The sequence below is a fragment of the Gouania willdenowi genome, chromosome 6, assembly GCF_900634775.1.
Source record: "Gouania willdenowi chromosome 6, fGouWil2.1, whole genome shotgun sequence".
NCBI lineage: Eukaryota > Metazoa > Chordata > Actinopteri > Blenniiformes > Gobiesocidae > Gouania > Gouania willdenowi.
In genome coordinates, this window is record NC_041049.1 from 23,345,084 (window position 1) to 23,360,519 (window position 15,436).

The 15,436-nt window shown below is 38.3% G+C and overlaps 1 protein-coding gene across 11 annotated transcripts in view; it reads right to left on the reverse strand.

Annotated features, from left to right (window-relative positions):
* The window catches only part of nav3 (neuron navigator 3), a 332,783-nt gene that overhangs the window by 62,484 nt on the left and 254,863 nt on the right, over positions 1-15,436 (reverse strand). For 9 of the 11 annotated variants that reach the window (XM_028448750.1, XM_028448752.1, XM_028448751.1 and 6 more), the window contains 2 exons: positions 6,875-7,288; positions 3,975-4,091 (listed from right to left, as the gene is read on the reverse strand). In XM_028448750.1, coding sequence (XP_028304551.1) covers positions 3,975-4,091; positions 6,875-7,288 — 531 coding nt within the window. The remainder of the gene's footprint in view (positions 1-3,974; positions 4,092-6,874; positions 7,289-15,436) is intronic. The other 2 variants (XM_028448749.1, XM_028448748.1) reach the window with 1 other exon arrangement.

Below are 15,436 nucleotides of genomic sequence, written 5' to 3' on the forward strand. Positions count from 1 at the left end.
TTTTGACTACTGCACTTTTACATTTGTTTTGCATGCAAGTAATCAGTTTAATTTCATTTTTTGGGTTATTGATTGATTTTGAAATATGATGTTACTTGTTCCCTTAGTTCAATACATTTGAAAATTTGTCCGGATTATTTGTGGGGCAATGGGCGCAGGTGGGGCTTGAAAGTTCACCTAAGAGCAGTGGTGCAACGGATCATCATTGATCCGTGATCCGCGTGGATTTCTCTCCACGATTGGGCACGCACGTGGTCCGCGGATTGGTTGACGGAAAAAAGTGTGAGTGCGGAGAATTGAAGAGAGACAGGGAGAGAGAGAGAGAAAGGAACAGCTGTGTGTGCGTAATGTCGTCATGTTTATGGTTCCGTCCATCCATGTTTTTTAAGGCTCTTATTAAATAAATATTGGCTCTAGTCCGGATGGCCATCCTTGACAATTGTGGGAATTTGAAATGATATGAACTCAGATCTGCTTTGTTTTCCTTCTTTCATTCATTTTTGCTGATGTGAGCATAGGATAGTTTTTAATTCACTCTCCATGTTTAAAAAAAAGGTGTCATGCCTTTTTTTTTCCCCATACACTAACCTGTTTAAAGGATGAAGGTGTCATGCCTAATATTGCGCTTGAATTTGTTTTTATATGATTCAAAATTGTATTTAAACATTGGATTGACACCTCAAGTTAAATGTTGTTTGTATTAAATGAGCGGAAAAATGTTGCACTAAGTTTTCTAGAAAATAAATGGAGTGCAAAGTTATTTGTCTTGTTTTTTTTCTACCTAAAAGATCAGCAAACTGACCTGTTCAGCTCAACTCATTTTTCTGCCGCCAACAGATGTGACATGTTAGAAACATGTGGATAACATCCCAGCTACTGTGCTGTGATGCTATAGCAGACGGAAACAGTTACAGTGGTGTCAGTCTGCGTTTTACTATTTCTAGCTTTGTTAGAAGCTTTAAGATTGATGTCTTTTACTTGCATCTTACATCATTTACTACCTAAGCTTCTAAAAAACTTTTAAAAGGCACACATTTGATGATCACTCTTCTGATGTGAAGTCCTAGAAGGTCCTGGCTGTCACCTGTGGGCTCCCCATCTACAGCCTTAGTTGCCAGGGGAGTCAAACAGAAGGAAGCAGAACACATATCAAGGCTCAAGGGAGTTTGATCTACAAACAAAAGTCGGTAACACTTCATTTCGACTGACATTATACTGTCATTATCTGTTATTAGCATGAATAAGGTGTCATGAAGACTGTCATTAAGTGTCGTTTGCTAAATTATAACACCTTTCGCTAAATTATGAGGGTTAGGGTAACTTTTATTTTTTCAGCTTGTCATTTGTTACAAGGTCACATGCAAATCCAATCCAATGTATTTATAGAACACATTTAACAACAAACACGGTTTGACCAAAGTGCTGCACAACAAAACATAAAACCCAGACATACAACAATATAAAATACCAGTATTTAAAAGAAAACTTCTAATAATAACAAGACATGCATACAGACATGTCTTTTAAAAGAGATTTAAAAATGGCCTCCCTTATATTTTACGGTAGCTTGTTCCATAGCCTTGGAGCTGCCACATGCTAATTACAGGTGTCGTGTCATAATAATGAGAGCATAATGTCAGCCTTATGTATCATGTTTAGTAAAGTGTTACCTAAAAGTCAGTCTGAGTCTTCTTTTTACTGAAATAATCAAAACAAATGATTTTGTGTGGGTTTTTTTTTTTTTACTTAAAAAAAGAGCATGAGTTGAGCAGGCTTTCACAGGAGCAATAAGGCTGGCTGAGCTTAGCTTTATCACTACTCATGTTAATCCAGGGAAGCTATGAGGAAAATAAAGCCTCGTGATGGAGGTGGAGCCAGTCATGGAAAGCAGATCCTCTTCTCTGAAGCGTAAATATGGGCTGAGGTGTCAGGCTCAGTGAGCGATTGCTTGGGAAATGAATTTCTTCGACTGAGCTTTGTTGCATTTCAGACAGCTCAGCTGCTGACTATCACTTGTCACAGCCAAGCTGCAGAAAGCAGAGTGTACTTCCATGTGTGCATATGTGTGTATTTCTGTAGGGGCAAGGAGAACGTTGGACGAAGGGAACGGATCCTATCAGGTGGCTGTTTGCCAGGAGGCTTCTTCAGGGGAAGCAGGCATCATCATTTCATCACTGCTGCCTAAAGCACCAGCACAGACCCAGCCTTAAATAGGAATGTCTCCTACACAATCTTATGCAAAGCTTTTTAAAAAATTAGTTAACTGTACATACCTTGAAACCAACAAGAAGGGACCATGAAGTTTGAGCAGCAGGTCAGTGGGGGGGCTGCTATGACTGACTGCACAGTGGTATTTTTAAATCGACCTTGCGTCAATGTCAGTATTCCAACCATCATATTATTAGGGTCCGAAGGCCAGGAGGACCCTATTGTAATTGCTTTTATTAGGGTCCAAAGTCCCAGAACACAAACTTCCTGTTCTGCTTACTTTGTTTGTTTGTTTTTTCCCCCTGTAATTTCTTTCTTCATGGAGAAGAAATATGAACAATATAAAGTGCAAACCACAGAAATTCAAGGAAAAAACTTCCCTTTTCATTTGTTTTCTTTTGATAATTTACTTTTTAAGTAAAAAAATATTGATTACATGATGGTAGGGCAGAGCCGGAGATTGGCACCGGCAGACCCCCGCGACCCTGGTAAACGGGAATAAGCGGGTATGACGATGGATGGATGGATGGATGATTGTAGGGCAGTGGTTCTCAAACTTTTCATAGTTGTGGGCTGTACCCCTTCAGACATTTAACCTGAAGTCATGTACCCCCTGCTCCTGCACTTTACAAACATAACAATGTAATGTCCGATAGAAAGGAGCCCTACAGTGAAATTTGTCTCTGGATTTTACTATCCTTTTGGGGAATAAAATATAATAATAAAAAGAATATTAATCTGTAAGAAAACAAAAAAAAAATAAAAACATTATTCAGATTTGTTTAATTAATTAGCCAACTGGTATTATCAGTGAGAAATCTTTTATTTTGGGAAAAAGAAATCTACCAAACATTTGTTGAATTAAACATTTACCAATAACACATACATAAATACATACATTCATCACCCTGAAACTGTGAAATACAACTGGCTACAACTTTAATGAGAATCGTGTAGTTGAGAGGATGCACATCGCTCTGCAATGTTTGGCTGGATTGGAGAGAGTCTTAAATCTTGTTCTATTTTGTTTTCATGTTTGTCACAGCTGAAAATCCACTTTCACAGTTTCTCAGTATTCGGTGGCAAAGGGCATCAAACATGTTTGTCTAGCGCAACACAACGTAGCAATCGCCATATTTGCACTTTTTTGCTGAGTTTTTTTGCGACAAGGTCGTCTTATGGCCAATGTGTCATTTGTGGCAATGCATGCAGGCTCCTGACTGCTGGTCTGTTTATATTTTAGTTTCCAATGTTGTCACACTGTTTTTAATTTCTATTCACGTACCCCCTATGACAATTTGCGTACCCCTGGTGGCACCCGTACCCCACTTTGGGAACCTTGGGCACAATTAAATAATTATTAATTACCTGTTCGCCCAAAAAATGTCATCTCCTAAAGACGTGACACAATTCTTTGAAAAAGCATATGGTAACAGCTGATGGACACTATAGCTATAACAATAATGTGATGGTTTACAGTGGGTTCATTATAAAGGTGCTTTGCCTCTTCTTCAGGGTGAACACCTTCTGATAACACCTTGAATAATTAATAAATGCATGCTGTGCTTTAGATTACCAAAATCGGGGCCTCGGAGTGTTAACTCACAGTGTGATAGACTGAAAGAGCAACATGAGCCAAAAGCCTGCACTAACAATATGCTGCTGAGTCTTAACAGCGTGCTTGTCCTTGGATGAATCTTTAAACTAAATGGAAGCCAAGCTTTACCTGAGTGAATCATTAAGCTGATAGAACGGGAAATCTTTACCTGTCGATGTCACCGTGCATCTCTTTGCTTCCCCGCTGGGACGTTTCCCGAGGAGAAGCTCCGTCTGAGCGTCCCGTGTTTCGTGCATATAGATGGAGGCCGCCGTCTGTCAGGTATCTGTTGGAGGAGAGTTCATGAGAGGGAGACGACGACAACAAGCATTTACGTAAAAGACAAAAGGGGGAAGAAAAAAAAATTAGACTTCAACTGCTTTGTTTAATAATAATAAGCATATTTAGCATTTTATGATCAGCAACGTTTTTGAAGATGTGTGATCGTTGGAGAGTGAAGAGTTTTAGACACAGCTATAATGACAGGGAGATCATTAGTGTTCAGGTATTCTTGTGAAACACTTCACATACACACTGTGCTATCACTGAGACACAGTATAGAATGTAAGTAGCTTTTCATTAACGTCTCTTTCTTCTGTCATAAGGTTGAAAAGGACCGACTTATCCCTTTTCCATAGGGTAATCTGTCATTGTTTGGTGCTGCCAAGGTTAACATGAATGTATTATTTGGACCTTCCATTTCTAAAGCATTAACATTTATCAGCAGCCTTGGTGGATGTCAGCAAGTTTTGTATTCACTCACAAAGAATAAGGGTTTGGCCCTTGGGTTTGGATTAAGCGATTTTGATTGAAATTGAAAAGTCGAATGCTTTAGCATAGTTATCTTAATGCATTATCCAATGTAATTTTCTTTCGTTAAAGTGGAATACATTTTTGCTGGTGGTACGTCCATGGTCTGATCTGTGATTGGATTAGGAGCATGTGTGTGTGTGTGCGTACTATTGTGTGGAGGGATTTCCAGTGTTTCTATGGCAGACAGACAGGGAGGTTCCCCCAACCCAAGATTGTTTGTTTTTGTGTTAAAAATGACACGGCCCATTACCTTAGAATTAATTTTAATTACACAAACCTTGCCTGACCTCAGAATCGTCAACTTATCGAAGGTTATCATTTACGACTAATGTGTTTATTCGTGAAAGATTGTCAATAATTTTTTTCTATAGCTTGATTCATCCTGCCTTTGTTTGTGAACAGTCAGATTGTGTTCTGGGTCGGATAAGGTTTTTTTTTCAGCAGAACATTTTGTTCACACATGTCTAATTCACTAGCTAGTTAACAGGGGCGTATTGTATTGTTCATGTTTTGTTTTCTTCACAAACATGGCAAATGCATGTCAGAAACTCTGTCATCTGACTCTGGCACTACAGAGAGTAAGGCCTCGGCCTGGGCGATCACCAGTCCATCACTGGTACCTAAATGAGAGCAACCAGATAACCTATTTTTGGATAGAATATTGTATGATTTGTTGTGTACGACAAAAATCTAAAGAGCACATGAAAGCTGGAAGCTACAACATACTCTAATTATTATTGATTTGACACCAGAAAGGCAGATACACTAATGCAGAGCGTGGCCACAAAAATATGACTGTCTGATCCGAGGACCACATTGTCAACTTTTACGTTAGCTTTTAGAAAAATGACCAAATCTGAGCTTTAATACAGGAAAGGACAAATAGTTTGGTTTTTGTAATCCTTTTGTCTATTTTCTTGTCAATATGGGACATTTTTGTTGCCTTTTTGTGTGTTTTCCGAGTCGTTGTGTGTGTTTTTGTACCATGTTTTTGTGTTAATGTTGTCTTTTTGTGTGTTTTTCTTTCATTTTCTGCAAATTTGCTGGCATTTTGTGTGTCTTTGAAGTCCTATGTATATGTTGTTGTTTTTGTAGTCATTTTGTGTGTAAGCGGTTGTTTAGTGTGTATTTGTTTATCGTTTTGTGTACTTTTGATGACATTTTGTGCATTTTGCTGTCGTTTTCTGTGTTTTTGGAGTTTTGTGTGTTATGTTGGGCTTCATATAACGTAAAACTTCATGAATTACAATCTTGGTTTGGGGGGCAGCACAAAATAAGGCCGAGGGCCGCATTTGGCCCCCGGGCCGCCAGTTGCCTATGTCTGCACTAATGTGTTTGTATCGCTTATCTTTAACTTGGATTTGTGAAGTATGCACTTGCAGCAATTAGAAACAGGACTGTTAAAATATAAAGACATGAAAAGTCACTTTTAGCTAAATGTTTGTCCTTCAGAGAACTATATTTCCATTTTCTGGTGTATATTGAATGAGACATATTTTTTGTCAAAATCACATGCTAGCAAGCATTCAAAATACATTTAGAAAGAGTTGTTTGATATTCAACAGCAAATCTGCAGCAGATAAATAGTTTACATTTTGAAAGTAGAATTAGAACAGAAAAAAAAAAAACATAATTCAGTTTAAAATATAGAATATTTGTGAAATTGACATCCCTCGTTGAACTACTACCATTCCAAACTATTAATCAGCAAACTAATGATTTAGTGAAATGTCTACAGAAAACACTAACTTGTTAAACACACAGTATCCATGGTCAAATCTGCCCAGATACAGCAACATGCCGATAGTTGCATTAGTTTATTCTGAAGCCTTAGCCTGCACTTGTGTTGCTTAATCATTGTTGTTGATACAGTTCTTTGATTCCTATGTTCAATCATCATATCAATCGCATCAATTATGTTGACTTATTGTACTCAGGTGAGATGTGCATCAATTTATTAAGTTCACCATTACAAATGTTTTCATATGTTAGAAGGTTTACAGGCCCAAATTACACAATGTCATGAGCCAGATGTGGGCCACGGGCCGTAGTTTGCCGAGACTGGGTTACACATACTTTTGCTCACACACATTTTCATTTTTTAAAAGTTATACATCAGAAGAAAACTGATTACACACTGAAGTCAAATTCATTATGATAGGTGTTAGTATGTAACACAGTGTGAAGTAAAAAGCCTTGCTGACTGGATGTATAGAGATTATTATTAATGCTGAGTCAGAGGAAATCTCATCCTACCCGCTGGCTGTCACATCCATCCGGCAGTTCCTCCCTAGGATGTCTCCATCACTCACGTAACCTGCAACTTCCATCTGCTTCCCTCCTTCCAGCCCTGCTTCTTCCCTCTCCCCTTGCTCCGCCCCCTTCACCCCTGCAGCTGTGGTTCGCCTCAGGGCGTTGACAAACCTGGAGGGGTCTGAGTGGCCGCTGTAGCGCCCTGCAGTGGTGCTGGCACCAGCACCCGTTGTGCTGTTCCTGGCTGCAGGGTAACCACTTGGTATTGAGGGGGCTTCGCCGGCCTGGAGTCGGGGGGTTTGTGTTTGTGACTGGCCCAGACGCCAGGCCATGGGGGAGGAGCGGGCAGTGAGGGCGGGCATACTGCGGCCATTGACCTCTGTGGTTACAGTCGTGTCAAACGTTGTTTCCAGAGTACTGAGGAGACAAAGGGATGAAAAGACATTTCTATAAAGTACTGAAGAACAGATTTATTGTTACAATGGATAATTAGAAGACTGAGATGACAGGACACTCAACATATTTTCTTTAAAAGTCTGTCTTCTGATAGTTTAAAGGCAGGGTAGGTAATTCTCAAAAACTAGCATGAGTTTGAAAGTAGCATCCTCCGAGTGCTCCGCTTTTACCCGCCCCCTCCGCTCTGTGCTCCCTCTAAAGCCACGCCCCTCACTCACATGCATGAGCGCCGGTGCTCCAAAAGCGGCCTAAAGTTCATCCCTTGTATTGTGTGGAAACAACGTTGTCTCATGTCTCATTCAGCAATTAGTAAACACTAAACTTTATCATTATATATGTTAAACAACATGACTAAAAGCTCAGTTTTAACTCTATCACTGGTGACGTGCTTTGAGTGTGAGCTTGTGCTTGTGAGAGAGGGAGACGCGATTGGTTAATAAAAAACAAACCGTCTTTTTTCATTGGTCAAAGTTTTTACAGGTTTACAGGTTCTTCTTTCCTTATTCAGATGCACATAAGATCTTAATTTATGTCAGGACATGAAAACAATTTCAACCAAAAAAAATTACCTACCCTGCCTTTAAGCACTCTTTTTGATAAATCTTTCAGTGAGTTTTTGCCTGATTGCATTTGTGACCTTCTGAAAGGGTTGCTTCCTTTAGTCTGTTAATCAATAAGGAACTGAGAATAAAGTGAAAGCTCTGAGATCATGCACCACGAAGCACAGTGACAGAAACTGAGAGATTGGCAGCTATTACACCAACCAACCATAAAAGCCAGCAGCACCAGAAAAAATCAAATAACCTTTAAATCCAGATGAACATAAAAAAAACATGAAACCTAGTAAACAACTGCTTTATGTCAGTGGGATGATGGCTTTAGTAATGAGATTTAAATACATTTTAGAGTTATGCAGAATATGCAAAGGAAATGTATCCCCTCTTGTAAATCACACGTGTCACACCCACGGCCCGGGGGCCAAATCCGACTCTTCAGAGCATCCAATTTGGTCCCGCAGCAGAAAGCAAAAAAAGTCTGAGTAATCATTATTTAAAACCATAATTCAATTTATTTGTAGATATCTCTTAATGAATACACAAACTCAATTAAACGCCACAATATTTTCCGGGCTCACATTTTCATACAATGCCAGTCATTTTTAATCCCAAATTGTTAAAATAACTCTCAATTTTTCCAAAATCCTGCAATCTCCTTCAAAATTATTCCACAAAATTTCACCAAATTACATAAAAATGGGTCACAAAATAAAATAAAAAATTAATTGAAAGCGAAGTTCCTGTAGGGACTGATATCTGTTACCTCTTGCTTTGATTTTATCAGTTTCGTACATTTTTTATCATGTACAGTGGGGCAAAATTATTTAGTCAGCCACCAATTGTACTCCCACTTAAAAAGACGAGAGAGGCCTGTAATTTTCATCATATGTATATCTCAACTATGAGAGACAATGAGAAAAAAAAAAGGATTTTTAATGAATTAATTGGTAAATCCCTCTGTAAAATAAATATTTGGTCACCTACAAACAAGCCAGATTTCTGGCTCTCACAGACCTGTAACTTCTTCTTGAAGAGGCTCCTCTGTCCTCCACTTCTTACCTGTATTAATGGCAATTGTTTGAACTTGTTATCAGTATAAAAGACACCTGTCCACAACCTCAAACAGTCACACTCACAGTCACACAAATAGGTAAACAGCTTGGTGTGAAGAAATCAACTGTGGGAGCAATTATTAGAAAATGGACATACAGGACCACTGATAATCTCCCTCGATCTGGGGCTCCACGCAAGATCTCACCCCGTGGGGTCAAAATGATCACAAGAATGGTGAGTAAAAATCCCAGAACCACAAGGGGGGGGGGGGAACCTAGTGATTGACCTGCAGAGAGCTGGGACCAAAGAAACAAAGGCTACCATCAGTAACACACTACGCCACCAGGGATTCACATCGTGCAGTGCTAGATGTGTCCCCCTGCTTAAGCCAGTACATGTCTGGGCCCGTCTGAAGTTTGCTAGAGAACATTTGGATGATCCAGAAGAGGATTGGGTGAATGTCATATGGTCAGATGAAACTAAAACAGAACTTTTTGGTAAAAACTCAACTCGTTGTGTTTGGAGGAGAAAGAACACCATACCTACTGTAAAGCATGGGGGTGGTAACATCACGCTTTGGGTGTTTCTCTGCAAAGGGACCAGGACGACTGATCCATGTAAAGGAAAGAATGAATGGGGCCATGTATCGTGGGATTTTGAGTGAAAATCTCCTTCCATCAGCAAGGGCATTGAAGACGAAACGTGGCTGGGTCTTTCAGCACGATAATGATCCCAAACACACCACGAGGGCAACAAAGGTGTGGCTTTGTAAGAAGCATTTCAAGGTCCTGGAGTGGCCTAGCCAGTCTCCAGATCTCAACTCCATAGAAAATCTTTGGAGGGAGTTGAAAGTCCGTGTTGCCCAGCGACAGCCCCAAAACATCACTGCTCTAGAGGAGATCTGCATGGAGGAATGGGCCAAAAATACCAGCAATAGTGTGTGAAAACCTTGTGAAGACTTACAGAAAACGTTTCACCTCTGTCATTGCCAACAGAGGGTACATTACAAAGTATTGAGATGAACTTTTGTTATTGATCAAATACTTATTTTCCACCATAATTTGCAAATAAATGCATTCAAAATCTTAATGTGATTTTCTGGATTTTTTTTATCATTTTGTCTCTCATAGTTGAGGTATACAGTACATATGATGGAAATTACAGGCCTCGCTCATCTTTTTAAGTTGGAGAACTTGCACAATTTGTGGCTGACTAATTACCTTTTTGCCCCAGTGTATGTGCAAACTGTTGCACAATAATTATTAAATCACTCATTTTCTCGCCTAAAATCTGTGGCCTACTTAAGATAAACTGCTCCGTATTTGGCCCCTGAACTAAAATGAGTTTGACACTCCTGTCGTAAATGGAAGTCAATCACGATACCCATAGACACCAAAAGTACGAAGGCAAAGAATACAGTCACATTTACATTTTGCTTATCAGTTAATAGAAAACTACTTCTCCCAATAAAAAAACAAATACACTTATTTTGGTATTTTGTGGAGCAGCAACCTTGCAAATGTATGTACTCAGATATTAAATGATATAGAATAGAGTATTTATGAAGGACTCATAATGCCCGGCAGCTGGATGTGTTCAATCCAGTGAGTGCTAAACAGAGGTGTGCACGGTGCAGCCAGTGCTATCTCACTTGAGCGCTCTGCTGGAAAAAAGAGTGCACTGCAATAAAACCTGACATAAACCCAGAGAGCAGCACTAACGGGTGACTAACAGTAAGGTACTAATGTTCACTTAGCCACGATATCACCATGTTGTAATATTTAATGTCCAAATTGGCATCTAGACGGGTAAAATTCACACAACCATTGTATCAAAGATAATCTTAAACTTTATAACACTTCTTCTTTTTTCATCATTTCAATCCCATTTAGGTGGACAGCAGTAGGAGACCAGTTCTGTGTGAGGTTGCATTTTCAATTGGATACATGGAGCTGTTACTGTGGCCTTTATTAGGAGACAAACACTGTGACATATTTAAGTGGAGTGTCACACACAGCAGGCAGAGAGGTGAGAGAACTGTGTGTGTGTGTGTGTGTGTGTGTGTGTGTGTGTGTGTGTGTGTGTGTGTGTGTGTGTGTGTGTGTGTGTGTGTGTGTGTGTGTGTGTGTGTGTGTGTGTGTGTGTGTGAAGAGGATGCATCTCTGCAGCACCCAGTGTGACGCCCAAGTGCCAGTGTGAGAAGGGCATTGATGCCAACACGTCTCTGACAACACCTCACACACACACACACCGACACACGCACACACACACTAGGGCTGGGCCAAAAAATGGATTTTTATTTTGCAAATTCAATTTAAAAAATTTTCAATATTTTTTTTTTCCACCACAGTTTATTTGGACTTTTTTGCATTCCGTCCTCGTGGGTTGCCATAGGGCAATGTGAGCCCGCCCCCTCTTTGTTTACATGTGTTTACCCTTTGAGTAGCTATATGTGTGAGCCACAGACATGTTTAATTTTTTATTTGCACTATGCTGAGATGCTAAGGGAAGAGTTTATTATGTTTTTAATTGTAATGTTATATGTTACATAAAATATGTAGTTATCTGATTTCTTAATCAGAAAATTGAAGCTACTGTGAAGTTGCTGTTACTTTTTTTGGCTTAAACCTGGGTTAAAGCTTGAAATAGTTGAATGACAGAGCCTCATATACTTTTTATTTTGGGATTGTTCTATTCATTTTAACTCATTTAACAAGATTTTTTTCAGGCAAAATTGCCCAGCCCTAACACACACGCACACACATGCACACATTGTGGAAAACAATTTGTCAGATGAGTAATTACAGTTCAAAATGAGCATTCAGTAGTCATTTCACTCAGGTTCGGAAATGAAATTATTGTTGCTGCAGGTGTATAATTTAAATCAGCGTATCTTTTTTCACCAGGCTGCAGAGAAAGAACAATTCCTGTGTGTACGTCCTTCAACGAGTGTGAGTGTGTGTGGAGAGTTTCAGATAAACAGGCATGAAAACCTGGAATATTCCTCACAATTTACCAGATATGAAATCATACTGAAGATTAATACACAATCATATCATCTAAAATCAGGGTTGGGGTCAATTACATATTACAGTTATAATTACGTCTTCAATTGTCCAATTACAAATGATGAATTACGATTACACTGACCTGCATATTTTCAAATTACAATTAAATTTCAATTATATTTTATCCTCAGAAAGTCAATTACAATTACATTCTCAATTACTAAAGTTCAATTACAATTAATCATAATTAATGAGCCAGAAATAAATAACCTAATAAAAGCTAACCTTCTTCTTGTGTTAGCTTTCTGTTAGCATCTCTAACGATAACAGGTCTTAAATCATCTGTAAAATACACTAAAAACAAATATCTATCATTTAATTTCTTTCCTTTCTATTGGTTACATTGTTAGGCTTCCTAATCAATGAAAATACATGTTTTAATATTAATGATGTGGGTATCTCAGCCTCTTTTGTGTCTGTATACTGCTAGATTTCAATTTTATTTTAATGGTAAAATATGGGAAAGCTTGATTTGAAACATATTTTAATAATTGTTCACTACATGTGTAGAACTGTACATAGAACTGTAACATGGTTCCACAGTTTTGCGTTAAATTATAATTGACCATTTTTATAGAATTTTCAATAACAAATACAAAGTCAATTATCTGAACTCAATTACAAAAGCAACAGATTTCTTTAAATTACAACTACGCCATATTTGTAATTAATTATCAATTATGCGATTACAATTATAATTGACCCCAACCCTTTCTAAAGTATATGCTCCATAAACATTTCACCCAAGACATTTGTTTCCTACACAAATGAATAAAAAACGAAACACTGATACAATTCACTCATTCTCCTCTATTCAGCTCAGAATAGGGTAAAAGACACAAGTAGAGACAAACTGATGGAGCCTATTCAGCGTTTAGCTAGGAGCTCAGCAGGAGGGGGATCCATGTTGACACTAGGAATAAAATGTAAATACACAAGAACCATATCATTCTGCGGAGAGTAAAACAAATCTGCTGTAGCTTCATTCAAGAGTAAAAATGATCGAATTACACTTAATGGAATCTGTAGGAATTATGGGTAATCTCAGATGAGATTTGCATTTTACATGGTGAATAGATGGATGGATGGATGGATGGATGGATGGATGGATGGATGGATGGATGATTTAGTATTAGAACAGGCGTCTGCAACCTTTACTCCCAAACAACCCATTTTGCCAAATCTCACTTGGATTAAGGTCCTTCCGGAGCCAAAAAAAAAAAATAATATCGAATCATTTTATGAATTACTGGATTTGAAGGGCTACAACATATAACTTGAATTTGAGGTCACGTGATCATGTCAGTGAACACATGCTAATTTCTTGCAACATATCAAGCAAAAGGAAAAGTGAAGTAGGAAGGTGGCCGACTTGTTGCGCAAATTGATTTATTTTTAGGTTATCAAATGGTTTTGCCAGAATTTTATTATTAATACCATCTGTAAGAAATAACAATTCATTATTATAATATTTTTTTTAAAGCTACAGGGAGCCATTGCAAAAGAGTCAAAGAGCCACATGAGGCTCCAGAGCTGCAGGTTGCAGACCCCTGTCTTAGAACAACACTGTCACACATTAAAGCTGATATCTGGAGTTTCTGAGAAATCTGTTTATGTATGATTCTTTTGAAATGTGAAAAAATACCTAACTAGTCTTTTACTATGGTCTACTGCCGGTGGTCATTCATATACATTAATGTATATAAGTCTCTCCTTCGTCCTATAGACTCTTATACAAATGGAAACGAGCGCCCAGCCAATACGCTTAGACTTCCTGTTTTTGAGACTGTCAATCAAAGTGAATGTGGAACTGTGCACGGAAACAAGGCCACACGTCACAACAGCAAACAGGTTAATATGATTTAGGCTTTTACCTGACCTATAGACCTATATCAATGTGACCCGATGCTACCTTGTTATGTTCCGCGATGTGCGTGCAGAAAAGTAGAGGCGTGGCTTCTGATAGATTGCAGGGGAGGAAGTGAGGTTGTTTAGGGCGGGACATCGAGACGTTTCTCAGAAACTCCGGATATCAGCTTTAATGTATTTGGTTTTCAACCAAGAATTTTGGTTAAATAAATGTCATTTCACTAGTTTATGACTGGGATTTCAATGTAAAACAGCAATGGGATTGTCTCGGCTTTAATTGCTAAATACAGGTGTAAAGAGTACAGATGTATCCTACTCAAGTAGAAGTACTGTTACTCAAGTACAAGTAAAATGTAGCTCAATTAAATAGAACTCAAAGTAAAAGTTACAAGTTACTTTCACCCCCCAAGTTTATTTTTGGTAATAAATCTTACCACGGTTCCCTTGCATACAGTAAACATCTCATGTATAAACTGAAAAAGGAAGAAATCGGATCTTAATTTATTTTCCACAAAGGCATCTGTATAAACTAAAGGTTTGTCAAAATGCAATTCTTTTTTTAAATAAAATAACAATAATGAATTTAATTCAAAATTAAAACAAATTATCAGGCTCCAAGTATAGCTACATTTATGAACATTTATGAAAAGACCATCAAACAGAAATTTAAAAAATTACCACAGAAAGTAACAATTTACTCAGTAATGGTTGGATGTAGAAAAAAACCTAACTTCTTCTAAAACGTACTTAAGTACAATTAAAATGACTGATTCAGAAAGATACTTAAAAAAAAAAAAACCCATAAAAGCTACTCAATTACAGTAACGTGAGTACTTGTAATTAGTTACTTTCACCTCTGCTAAATAATACAGTATCATACTTTACATTCCATCATCACAGGCAAAGAACTACAGTATCTCTTAAAGTCCAAAGCAATGATTAATGTAGCCCAGTATGATCTGTGTGCTTCAAGTGTAAAGATAAACAAAGCTGACCCGGGGAGGCCATTATGTTCAGAATCATGTGTCGTGTGGCTTTCGCTGAATCCCCAAAGGAAATAGACAATAACCTCTCAGGCAGAGAGAATCCTCTGTGTTTATTCTGCCCTGTTTGTCCTTGAAGATCACAGTCTACCTCCATCACACGGCGCTATTTTCCTCCCCTCGAATGTCGATCAATACAATTTTTCATTGTTCGGAGTGGGAGCCAAAACAGAGGTAGTTAATCTGATGAGTTTTGTGATCAATATAACACGAAGGTTGTGACCTCAAATACAAGAGTTTGGTTTCAGGACCAATAAAGCTGAATCATGACTATAATACATGAGAAAGCTCCCACATCTGATCAACTCTAAACCTGTTGTGTGATACTAGGAATAAACATATTAGCAGCATCCAGAAATATGACGCCATCTTTTGTTTGCCATAAAACACAAGAAGTAATGACAGATAAAGATACAATAGACAAAGACTTTATTTTCCTCAATTATAACACAATCGAGCTTTACTGAGATCCTTAACTGGTCATTAAGGTGGAAAGGTTTAGATCAGGGTGGTCCAGCA